The sequence below is a fragment of the Chionomys nivalis genome, chromosome 19 (genome assembly GCF_950005125.1).
Source record: "Chionomys nivalis chromosome 19, mChiNiv1.1, whole genome shotgun sequence".
Taxonomy (NCBI): Eukaryota; Metazoa; Chordata; class Mammalia; order Rodentia; family Cricetidae; genus Chionomys; species Chionomys nivalis.
In genome coordinates this window covers 58,083,809-58,096,169 of record NC_080104.1, presented here as the reverse complement: position 1 = coordinate 58,096,169, position 12,361 = coordinate 58,083,809, and the positions used below count along the sequence as shown (strand labels likewise).

The following is a 12,361-nucleotide window of genomic DNA, read 5'->3' as shown; positions in this document are numbered from 1 at the left end:
TACATGTCCACCCATAAAAATCCAAGCAAGCATGTCATATAGTAGGATGACATATGAGGTAGAATTATAACCTGTCTTTAGTTTTTGATTACATGTTTGTCCCCTCCCCAATTTTGTATAAAGAGCTATGTATTTGGACAACCAGTGAAGAACATTAAACATAATTTTATTAAAGCAGTAACAGTGTTAACCTGACTTTAAATCCCTATCTTGTTTCAAAGAAACCTTTTATAATGTCTTTTTCCCAGTTGACTCCTGAGTAGGGTGGCATTGTCCCTAGAGCTCCAGATGTGTTGGAACCTGACAGCCACAGGAATTTTAGATAATGGTCACCACACACTACAAAATACATTAAAAATTCTACTTAGGTTTTTCATGGTTCAGGTATCTAGGAAGGATTCATCTCTTAATATCACTTACATGTTTTGGTTGCCTGTTAAATACCAAATGAGAGCCAACAAGATGGCTTAGCTGATAAAGGTTCTTGCTGCCAATCTTGACTACCCAAGTTTAGTGACCGGAAATTCACTTATTGGAAGGAGGGAGAGGGAGGGAGGGAGGGAGGGAGGGAGAGAGGGAGAGGGGGAGAGAGAGAGAGAGAGAGAGAGAGAGAGAGAGAGAGAGAGAGAGAGAGGCATAACCCACTTTTTAAAAGATGACCCTGACTTTTGGGGTGGATGGGAAATCACTGTAGAGGGGCAGGAGATAGTGGAGAGTAATTTAGGCAAGTGTCAGTGGTGCCGGAGCATTGGTGGGACAGGTTTGTAACAAGTGCAGTTGCGAGTGGAGCTGTGGGCCTTGCTGAGTGTTATCCAAAAAAACAGCAGAAAAGAAGAGAGTTAAAAACTTCACATGAGATTTTGATTTGAGGAGTTGGGAAGAAGTGTTGCTGTTTATAGAGGTGGGTAAGTGGGGTCAGCAGACTCTTGGGTTTTGAGAACTCTGATTTGGCACTTTGAATAAACTATCTGAAAAAGAGATCAGGAAGACTGAAGAAAAAAATGCATTTTTGTCTCCTCCCTGAATATTTTACTTACTTGTTAATAAGGCTGGTATTGGTGTGCAACCTTCAGCTTTTGTGACAAGCAGACATCCTTGTTTCTCATGGTGAAAAGAGCAGATGTTGGAGTTAAATGAGAATCATGTATTTACTGTTCTGTAATCTTTGGCTCCCCTCAACCCTCCCTCACTTTAAAATTGTGGTTGTTGATCTTATGAGACAAGGTCTTGCTGTGTAGCCCAGGGTGCCCTTGATTTCACTGTGTGGCTCCTTCTGGCATCAACCTCCTTTTTCCCATTTGGTGGGATGATTGGTGTGTACCAGATCTGATGCTTAAATTGTAAAATTTAGTAAAAAGGACAGAAGAAAATTGGCTTATTCTATTTTTCAGGGCAACTCTGTCTAAAGGCTTAGTGTTGAGAGGAAAGTTGCTTAGGAATGAAGCTGCAAATAGGCCAACTTGCCCAATGTAGAGTAATCTTGGAGGTCTTTGGAAATTCTAAATTCTAAGAATGAGTTTGCTTGGAGTGGGATGGCTCAGGTAAGCATCAGGGAGTGGCATCTGGCATATAAATTGATTATTTAGTCCCTGGCTGGCTGTGTGCTACCAGGTGCTGTGTTGTTAAAAGGTGGTCGACAAGATGGTCTTAGAGTTAACTCAGAGAGTAGGTCAGATAGATAAGCATCTGCAGTCTCTAAATGTAAATCTCGGAAAAGTTGCTGACTGGTCAAATGGGGATGAGAGGGTATGCTGTGATTTTTAAGATCCCCTCAGTTTAAGACTATCTTGGAGGAGATGGGAACATTTCCTTAATATTCATTACTTGTAGCCAGTTGTGGCATTGTTTTCTGGTTATACAGACATGAATGTGAAATTTTTTAAAAAGTTAAGCAAAGCAATATGGTAATGCCTGTCTTAGGGAGTCTGGGGTGATTAATAAGATAATGTATGTTAAATGCCCATCCAAGTTAGTATTCAGTGAATTATAGCTATTATTAACAGATGAAAGGACCCGAGAAAATGATTTGATTGGGAACAGCTGAAGGAAAAATTTTAAACAACAAGGTCATCGTGTGACCAGGATCTGAATGAGAGGATTGAAGAGGGGATAAAAGTTGTAGTGATGGGAAAGCAGATGCCTGTGATTCTGGAGGAAAGCTTAAAACTCTTCTATGGGCATGTCTGCTCTTCAGAGAGGGGACTGCGGAGAGCTCTGAGATAAACTGACTTCAGGGCTACTGCAGTACTCCTAAACGTATGGCTGCCCCCGCTGTTAATTACAGCAAATAAAATAAAGCATCAGCACATGCAAAGGTAAAAATAAAAACCCATGCATTTTACTTTGGTTTTGTTTGCTTTTATTTTGTTGGGGATGGGATAGATAGCTGGCCAGACTTGTATTAATTAGCTTATTAGAGCAGTTGTCTGGCCAGTAAATTCTTCGCCTGCATTTAATTTTTTGTTTTGATTAGAGTGACATGGAATTTTTAGCTCTTCTTTCTTTCTTTTCTTTCTTTCTTTCTTTTTTTTTTTTTTTTTGCCCCAGGTCCAGCAAGACTATGAATCTCTGTTCCAAATGCTTTGCTGGTAAGTGCAGAAAAGGGTTTGGGTGTTTTTTGTTTTTTTGTGTTTTGTTTTTTCCCCCAACAATTTATTTTTTCCTTTTTGGTTATTTTAAGATTATCTAAATTATATGGCCCTCCTATGGATTTTGCATGGGGCTTTGTTTTCTTTATGTGTGAAAGCAGCTTCTCTTCACTGGGCACTTCATGTATTGGTTAAGATTGCTGAACTGGCCTCTCTGAGTGCAATAGAATTTCATGTGTACTTGCATCAAATGCAGTTTGCTCAGTTTGTTGGGGTACAGAGGAATTTTAAAAATGTATCTGGTTTAGTAGGGTCCTGTATATTAATCTCTGATCTTGACTGAAATGATTAATAGTAAATGTTGCTTTACCAATGAGAACACCACAGGAAGAATATTTTCATGTTGGAGTCAGGAAGCGAGTCACGCTGAGTTAGCCCCTTCTAATCAGATTCCTCCTTGAAATCATCTTGGGTAAGTCACTTCATCTTTTTGGACTTTAGATCCATCATTTGTAAAACACAAGACTGGGACTTGCCAAGGGCTTTATCATCCTCACGTACTGATTGCGTTCTTGAACTGTGACTCCTTCCTGAACTTAATCCCCAATTTAGTTTCTCAAAGAGAAATTTATAGCCAGTTATCTTCTATAATTCAGTTTACTCTTTACTGATGAGATGTGTTTAGTTTCTTTTTAATTTGTCAAAGGCAAGCAAAGCTTAGGTACTGCATAGGATGTTATGGACAGATTTTAGTGATAACTCCATAGGAGCAGACAACAGGATATAGCATAAACTGAACTCAAGTACATAGTACATAGTGGTTGCAGGAACCTTTCAAGGGAAAGTTCAAGAACTGGGCACAGGTGACAAAGCAGAGGTGCTATAGAGACAGAAGAAATGGACTGGTAATGAGCAAAGTAGTCTGAGAGATGATAGATTTGGTAATTACATTTTAAAAACATGGCTTTCAAGTTCTTGAGAAAGACATTCCCAAGTTGTAGGAGGAGATACACATACATCTCAAATGACATGGAACATTTTATAATTCTAAGTCCTTTTTAGTTAATGCTCTGAGAGTGTTTAGGATATGCTTGTGAGTGTTGACTAGAACAGTGCGTATTTTGGGAGTTATTAGGTTTGAAGAGGCAGATTAGATGGTGGATGGTTGTGTATGGTTGTAATTCTAAGGATACAAGCAGAGGGAAAGCCCAATCAAGAAGGGGGCTCAGAAGAATCCAATCAAAGTGATTTTTTTGTTATTGTTGTTTTCATCTTGGATTCATTATGCTATCTGAGCAAAGAAACAATCATTCTGCAAGCTTCATTAAACCTTGACATTTGTGCCTAAACTAGAGGATAGGTGGGAATTTTGGCCCATTGTAGGAGTAGGGAAACTACCAATTTGCATCTGTTCAGAGTTAGCAGTTTGTCACTTTAGTTAGGTTTTTAAAAGAAAAGCTTAGTTGGTAAATTTGAGCTTCATCCAATTTTAATCACATTATGCCAGGTTCTGTGGAGGGCTGTGTTCTGTTGATAGCTGTAATTACAGATGCAAAGAAATATTTCTTCAATGATGAGAACTTTAGTAGGACAGAGGAACATAGGTACAGTTTGCAGCAGATTGTAGCTCTAGCCACATGGTGATCTCCATTGGAGTTTGTAGAGATCATCCCTTGGGAAGGCCAGATACCTTTGAATAAGGCAGTTCACACCAAATACTTAGGAAGAACTCTCTCATGTCCCTGGATGAATATAATGTTTTTTTTTTTAAAAAAAATCAACTGGACGGTGGTGGTGCACGCTATTAATCCCAGCACTCGGGAGGCAGAGGTAGATGGGTCTCTGTGAGTTCGAGGCCAGCCTAGTCTATGTAGTGATTGCCAGGACAGGCCCTGAAGCTACAAAAAAACCCCTGTCTTTAAGAACCAAAATCAATCAAACAAAATCATCAACAGAGTCGGTTTGTGGCCTTGATGTTTCTTCAGATTTGTTGAAGTTTTACTTTCTTTGGTTATTGTTATTTGTTGCTGCTGTTCTGTGTCTATCCTTTTTATACAGGTTTTAAAAAGCATTTTGGGAGAGGGCTGGGGTGCAGATCAGTTGATAGAGCTTGTTTAGTGTGCATGAAGCCCTGGGCTCAATCCTTAATAAAACAGGTAAACTGGACATGGTGCTACATGCTAGCACTGAGGTATGGAGGCAGGAGATTCAGAAGTTTGAAGTCATTCTTGACTGCCTGCTGAGTTCAAGTCCATGAAACTCTGCTTTCAAGAAAAATAATGCTTTCACATTTGTCAGGTTCTTCCCTCTTCTGTTACTTGCTTCTGCCTGCTCACACAGCACTTGAATTCTTTTTTTTTTCTTTTTTTTTGGTTTTTCGAGACAGGGTTTCTCTGTGGCTTTGGAGCCTGTTGTCCTGGAACTAGCTCTGTAGACTAGGCTGGTCTCAAACTCACAGAGATCCGCCTGCCTCTGCCTCCCGAGTGCTGGGATTAAAGGCGTGCGCCACCATCGCCCAGCTTGAATTCTTTAAGAAGAAAAAAAAAACACCATTGAACTTTAAAAATGCATTTGTGTATTGTTTGATTATGAAGATAGAAAAGCATAGGGAATATATTATTGACATGAGATGCATACAGGACAGCATGAAGATTGCTTTGGCTACAGCTACTTTAAATGCTCATTAAAAGCCAGGTGTAATGGTGAATGCCTATCATCCCAGCGTTCAGAAGGCAAAGGCATGCAGATATCTATGAGTTAGCCTGTCGGATCCATGTAGCAAGTTTCAGGATAGTCAGAACTACACAGAGAAATCTCTCTCAAAACAAAACAAAGCAGAACAAACAAAATGGGTGAGCAATACATTTAAAAGATAGAAATCACTTAAAGAATAGCTCGTAAGTACTGGTAACATAGTTTAAAAGATACCAAAACATTTCTTTTTAAAGTGTGTTTTGTTTGTTTTGTTTTTTGAAATAGAAGCAAGCATATGGGGCTGGAGAGATTGGTCAGTAGTTGAGTTCTGCCTGCTCTAGGAGATTCCCAGCATATACCTGGTGGCTCAGAACGTTCTAATTCTAGTTCCAACAATTTGATGTCTTCTTCTGGCCTCTAAAGGGCACTATGTATGTATGTGATGCACAGATAATAGGCCAAGAGAAGAATACTCTGAAAAATCATAGTAGGCAGTTTCTTTAAAGCAGAATGTGTAACTATTACTAGGTTTCTTATTGATATGACAGACTAGCCGACAGAGACAACTTAGAGAAGGGGTTTATTTTGTTTTTAATTATGAGTATGTATTTTTGCTCACAGTGTGAGAGTCGAAAGCCTGTGACAGGGCATAGTGTGGTAGCTGTGTCACTGTGACAATAAGAGTATGAAGCTGTTTGCGTCTATCTTCAGGTCCACCCCCGCAACCCACTTCCTCCATTGAGACCAGTGGTTCTCAACCTTCCTAATTCTGAGACCCTTTAATACAGCCATAAAATTATTTTTGTTATAACTTCATGATTGTCATTTTGCCACTGTTGTGAATCATAATGTAAATATCTGCGTTTTCTAGTGGTCTTAGGCCACCCCTATGAAAGGGTCATTCCATTAAAAAGGCTGAACTGCCAGCACTCGGGAGGCAGAGGCAGGCGGATCTCTGTGAGTTCGAGGCCAGCCTGGTCTACAAAGGGAGTTCCAGGACAGGCTCCAAAGCTACAGAGAAACCTTGTCTCGAAAAACCAAAAAAAAAAAAGGCTGAACTGCTGATCTAGACCCAGCATCTTAAAGGTTCCACAATGTCTCAAAACAAAGCTATCAATGAGAGACCAAGTGTTCAAACACATGTGTCTGTAAAGGAAATTATCACAGATAACTAATAACAATAATTTAGACCTATTTCCTATTTAAGAATAATTTAAGACATGTTCTTTCTTATTTGACCTAAAACTGAGTAAATAAGGGAAAGATGATTATTTGCAGTGAAAGCAGTTTTTTAATCTTTATTGAATACTTCTACTAAAAATAAGTATTAATGAATTAGCTGATGAATTTAAAATGCAGCTTAACCCCCCCCCCCAATAAGGTTTCTCTGTATATTCTTGACTATCCTGTAACTTGCTCTATAGACCAGGCTAACCTCTAACTCACAGAGATCTGCCTTTAAATTTTAAAGTGATAATGAGATTTCACTCTTAAAAATTAGTCTCATCTATTTTCTTTTCTCTGTGTGTGCTAGTAATATGTGTAGAAGTCTATGGTCAGTTTTGGGTGTTGTTCCTAGGAGCCATCTAGCTTGGTTTTTGACAGAGGGTCTCTTACTGGGACCTGGAATTTGCCAATTCAGGGATCCTTCTGTCTCTGTCTCCACAATGCTGGGAGTACAAGTTTGTGCCCTGTGCCTGACTTTTTATTTTTATTATTTATTTATGTTTATTTTTTAATACACATGAGTGCTCAGGGTCTCATGCTTATATGGCATGGGCTTTCCTGAGATGTTTTTCTTATGGTTCTGGGCTTAGACCAGGACCTCACACCTGGTAAGCAGCAGCCTTTCTATGGCCAGATACTGCACAGTGCTTATTCTGTTTGAGCTCTTACTGTTGCCTCTTATAATTTGTGCCATTTTAACTGTTTTACTGTTACAGTGTTTCCATAATAATTGGCCCTCATTTGCTTTAAACAACAGTGTTTCTTAGTCCTGGAGACTGAAGCCTAACTCAAGGTTTCAGCAGGGTGGTTCTTCTAGAACTGCAGAAGCAGATCATCCTGCGTTTTGCCTGTAGTCTGATGTTCCTTGACTTTTAGTCATTCTATTGTGGACTTTCTGTCTGCTGTGAGTCTGTTTTCTGTCTCCTAAGGACAAGTGACATTGAAGTTAGAGCTGTTCCTTATTTAGGATTACTTTTATTGAGGAATCTTTAATTACCTCTACAAAGACCCCCTCTTTTTTTCTTTTTAAAAATGGGTTCCTATTCACAAGTTGTAGACAGATATATTTTGGAGATGGAGGTGGGAGCATTGTATCACTTAGTCCACTTTCAGAATATGTAACTACTTTTAAAACAAATAGGGGGTGACTTGTGCTCCAGATTACACTTCTTTATCAGAGAAATTCAGAAGCCTCTCAGATCTGAGAACTACTTGATTTGGAGATGGTTGCCTCTTATGTAATAGTCATGAAGAGCAGCCTGACAGATCTACTATGTCTCCTGTACTGTGTGTACTTGGGATTCCTCTTACCTGATGGGAAAGTGGGAAGTAATTGGTGATAGGCTCAGAGTGGTATTGAGTACCATGGGATTTTTATTTGTGTACTTCTGTAAGTTTGATGCCACATAACTATTGGTGCTCAAAGCATTTCTTGATCTAGTTAACTTTGTGGAGTTTTGGATACTTTTCCTGGTTATAACCCTTTTGAAATTAATCTTTTAGCTGAAGAAGGGATATCAAGTTTTAAAAAAAGACATTATCTTTAAGCTACTAAAGTATAACTAAAATTTGATTTTTACTACTATAAAATTTTATATCGGAAGTCCACAGTGTTTGACTCCTGGAGTCTAAAGTAGATCTGTCTGTTAACAGTCTGAACTCATATCAAAAGGTAGGCTTCAACTTTTTTTGGTTACTCTTACACTGACTATTAGATACAAGAAAGAAAAAGACCCTTAAGACTTTGGGTTTGATAGAAATAGGGGACTTCTGTGTAGAGAAAATTAAAAACAGTACATGATCAAACATTCTAAGAAGGAGGGTACTTGGATATGAACAAGAATAACTATTTGTGACAAAAAGATTAATGAAGAGTATGCGTAGTTACAGTTCTGCTTTCAGAAGGGTTTACAGTCTGAAGTAATTGTCCTGGTGACCGAGATTGCTGCAGCTCTCTTGTCTTATGAAGCCCGGTGTTACTTGTTTCATGGCTCCATTTTACAGAACAGGAAACTGCAGCTCACGCCTCCAAGATCAAATAGATTTTAGAGTGAAGGTTGGTTTTCTAGGTATTTGAACTCCAGTCCTCATCTCCATAGTATGCAGTGACTAGGCATGCTGGCGATAGATTAGATGGAATTGTAAAAGCTCTGGTGAAGTGGATTTCGAGAGAACTGAATAACAGGTTATAGCCATGTCAGTCCATTAGCATGTCGTTTCTGCTTTTCCCATGCTCCTTCCTGTGAGTTCAGTTAAAGTTTGTCTCTAGATCTCCAGGGAAAATCAGAGAAGCGTGCTGGAAGCTTCCCAGATTAGTTAATTTGGGAAGGGTGTTGGGGGGTGGGAAGGAGAGAGATGTGGAAATGTTTTTGTCTAAAGCATTTTCTATTTCTGTGGAGATTTCATTTCTTAACATCTTTCTTGTGCCTTTTTGTGTAACTTTTAGCTTGTTAACCTTCCTCTCTGTACTGCATAGCAAAGCTTTATTCCTAATTTAGTCTCCCGTGTGTAGCTTCTCAAAAGATTTTTAAAAAGTGTTTGAAAATGTGATTTAATTGTGGGCTTGTTGGTGACTTGTCAGTGGGAAGGCAAAGATGAGTTTCATGTTTAGACAGTGTGACTGTAGGTTTTGATGTTAAACTGCCTCGTTGGTATTCCTGTTCTCATACACATGTGCATAATAGTGTTAAAGAAATTGGTTTCCTCATATCCATATTTAGCAGCTTGGTTAAGTTATGGAAAGTCGTCTTCTGGCTGTGTATATGCTCATTTGGAAACCTTGTATGGTTTATAAGGACACTAGTGATTTGTTCCCAGCCTCCCCGTGGAGTTTGTTCCAAATTACAGTCTAATTCCACCACCCTGTCTTGTACTCCTGAGCTGTTAATTTGTACATTTCGATGCAGTTTGTTTCATCTTCGTGCTTTTGTAATCCAAACTGAATGTAACGAGCTGTGTGCTTTAGAGACCTGGCTTTGCCTTGCCAATTAGAACAAAGTGGTTACTGAAAAAGAATATATTTTAAATAAAACATGGTACCCATGAGTGGGACTGACACTCATTTGGGAATAAAAAGATACTACTTTAGCTGTGACTCACAAATATCTGTTGGAAAGATCAGTACTTTGGGGGAAAAGAGTCTAAGGACTTACTCCATTGAGTGATTTTGTAACTTTCCTCATGTGACTTGTCAATTTTAAAGCTTTGCCATTACAAATCTGCCCTTTCCTCTTTGTGATCATTTGAGACATGGTAGCAAAACTCTGTAAATTCCTAAGCATTCAACCAATGAATGATGTAGTTTTTGAGCTTTGCTTGCTGCTGTTTAGGTGGGTAGGGGAATATGAAGCTAGTAACTATTTAGATAATAGTGTATCTCCAGAGATAGATGAAATTATGACGATTAAGGTCCTAGAATTTGTGGGGTACTATTTTATCTTTAGCTGATAGTAGCAAATATTAGGTGTCAATGATTTAATACTGGAATTTTAGTTTCATATTTTATCAAGTATTTAAAAGCCCTGATGTTTTTGGATAGACCGTCATAGGCTAATAATTTACCAATTCACCCTCAAGAAAGACCATATTTTGGTATTGTATTTGCATGTACTCTAAAATCAGAGTTATTTTTAGCTGTTATATCAAATAAACTCAAGAAATTAGCACTCCCTAGTTAAATAGTAATGTTGCGTATGTTTCTCTATTTTGTACAGAAATTATTTTGTTAAAAAATCAAATTATCAGTTGTTTCGAAATAATAATATCGAGAGAAAAATTAGATGAGTAAAGAGTTTGTAATGAGTTTGTTCAACATTTTGGTGTTTGTTAGCCCAGGTAGGGAGAGACTAAGAAGAATAAATCTCTGGAGCAGTTCACTTAAAAAGTGCGTAGAACTGTATTAAGGTTTCTAGAAAAAATGAGCAGCTAGTTAATTGGACTTAAACTAGACATCATATTTCTAGCTGTGTCCTATGAAAGTCTTGCAGGTTCTACTGATTTTTTCTAAAGCTATTTTTACTTATCTACTTTATATGAGTGTCTTGCCTGCATGTACATTTGCACATCAGATCCCATGGGACTGCACTTATAGATGGTTGTGAGCCACCATGTGAGTCCTGGGAATTGAACACAGAACCTCTGGAAGATAGTTCTCTTGACCCTTGAGCCATGCCTTTAGCCCCATCTACTAATGTTTTGAAGAATGATGGTAACAGAGTGTTATTAAGTGCCCCATACTTCATTTCTGAATGTTAACACCAGCTATTGATAATTATCCCACTAGTTTTCTGAGTTCTGTCTTGGTAAATAGATGAGCAATAGACTGATACAATGTTAAACTGACCAGTGCAGATGATTTTATTTGAAAGTATTTGACGTCTGTAGAAGTTGCTGATTTTCCAGCTTTATGTAAAGTGACAGTGGTGCCTTTGACTCATGGCGTGTTTGTTTTCATGAGTCGTCATGAAATTAATAGGACCCTGGTCCCACGGTGTCAAGGCTTGTTGCTCCTGTCTGCTCAGCCTGTCTATCCACTAAGTACTCATCTTGAGTGCCTAGCACTGTTTCTGTTTTTAGGAAGTCTAGAGTTGTGAACCCATCGATCTTAGATTTAAATGGTGATTACATACACTCCGAGAGAAAGGAGTTTTAGGTGTAAAATACCAGTGCTCTTCCTAGTCATTTTCTGAGGGAAAGGTTGGAAGTGAGCTGGGGTGACACTGGAAGCAGCCATTTTGTCGTCTTTGTTGTCGATTAGGTCCATCTTTTAAAAACATGGATTCAGCATGTTTCCTTTCTCCTCATGTGAATATATTAATTACATATTATGTTAGTAATTTCTTATTTTAATTTTTTTCACTACATAATTTTAAAGGCAGAATAATATAAGGATGCTACATTATTTATCCATTATTTGGAATGTCTTAGAAAATTCAGTGATATAAAGAAAGCTAATATTTCCAAATATTAGAGCTTATCAAGAGCACTATTTGTGACATCATTATAGTATATCTAAGAATTATTTTAAAAGTGAGTTGGTTGGTTTTCTTGCTTGTGGGAATTATTTTTAAGATAGAGTTGGTCTTACCTCCCCTTTTTTAATGTTAGTAAATCTTAAGATAATACTAGATATCTTTAGATTCTATCAGGTTAGAAATTTCTATGGGCGAGAAAAAAATCTACAAGGTTCTCTTGTTTCTGTTTTCAAGAGTGCTGGGGTTTTTTTCAGGTAAGAGTTGTTTGCATTTCAAGTTGGATTTTATCGCATACATTGATTAAAAGATGATTTGAATGTCCGACATTACCAGTGCCTTAAAGAATTCCTTCTCAGATATAACAAAGTTTTATTAAAGGTGTGTATTTCACCTTAAGATCAAGTGTTCCATTCCCTGAGGTACATGCTCTTTTAAAATGTCCTTTCCTACTTGTTTTTGTGTGTTGATGGGTATGGCTAGGAGAACTCATGGCAAGGGGAGCATAAAAAGTTTATGTTTATTCCTTTTCTCAAGTCAACTTCACTTCATTTCTCAGCTCTCTGTACCTTACAACATTATCAAGGAGTTTGTCTGTATGCTGCGTGAACACCATTAAAGGCTTCAAAGTGTCCTGCCACCTATGTGTGAACCCGGAGGGCAGTGTGCTAAGTGAAATGAATCAATCACAGCAGGACAAGTGTATGACTTGCCTAAGGAACCTAGATTAGTCCATTCATAGACACATCAGGTCAGATGGTATTTGCCAGAGGATGATGGCAGGAGTGGGGATTTACTAACAGATATGGGGTATCATTTTGATAAGAGTTTTCAAGATAAATTACTATCTTGACATTAGACATTTAGACACATAACAGACAT

General features: G+C 38.2%; 1 protein-coding gene across 1 annotated transcript in view; it reads left to right on the top strand.

The window, feature by feature from the left end:
• The window catches only part of Zfand3 (zinc finger AN1-type containing 3), a 200,541-nt gene that overhangs the window by 61,504 nt on the left and 126,676 nt on the right, over positions 1 to 12,361 (top strand). Inside the window, exon 2 of the mRNA XM_057751114.1 lies at positions 2,548 to 2,588. Within this exon, the coding sequence (XP_057607097.1) occupies positions 2,548 to 2,588 (41 nt within the window). The remainder of the gene's footprint in view (positions 1 to 2,547; positions 2,589 to 12,361) is intronic.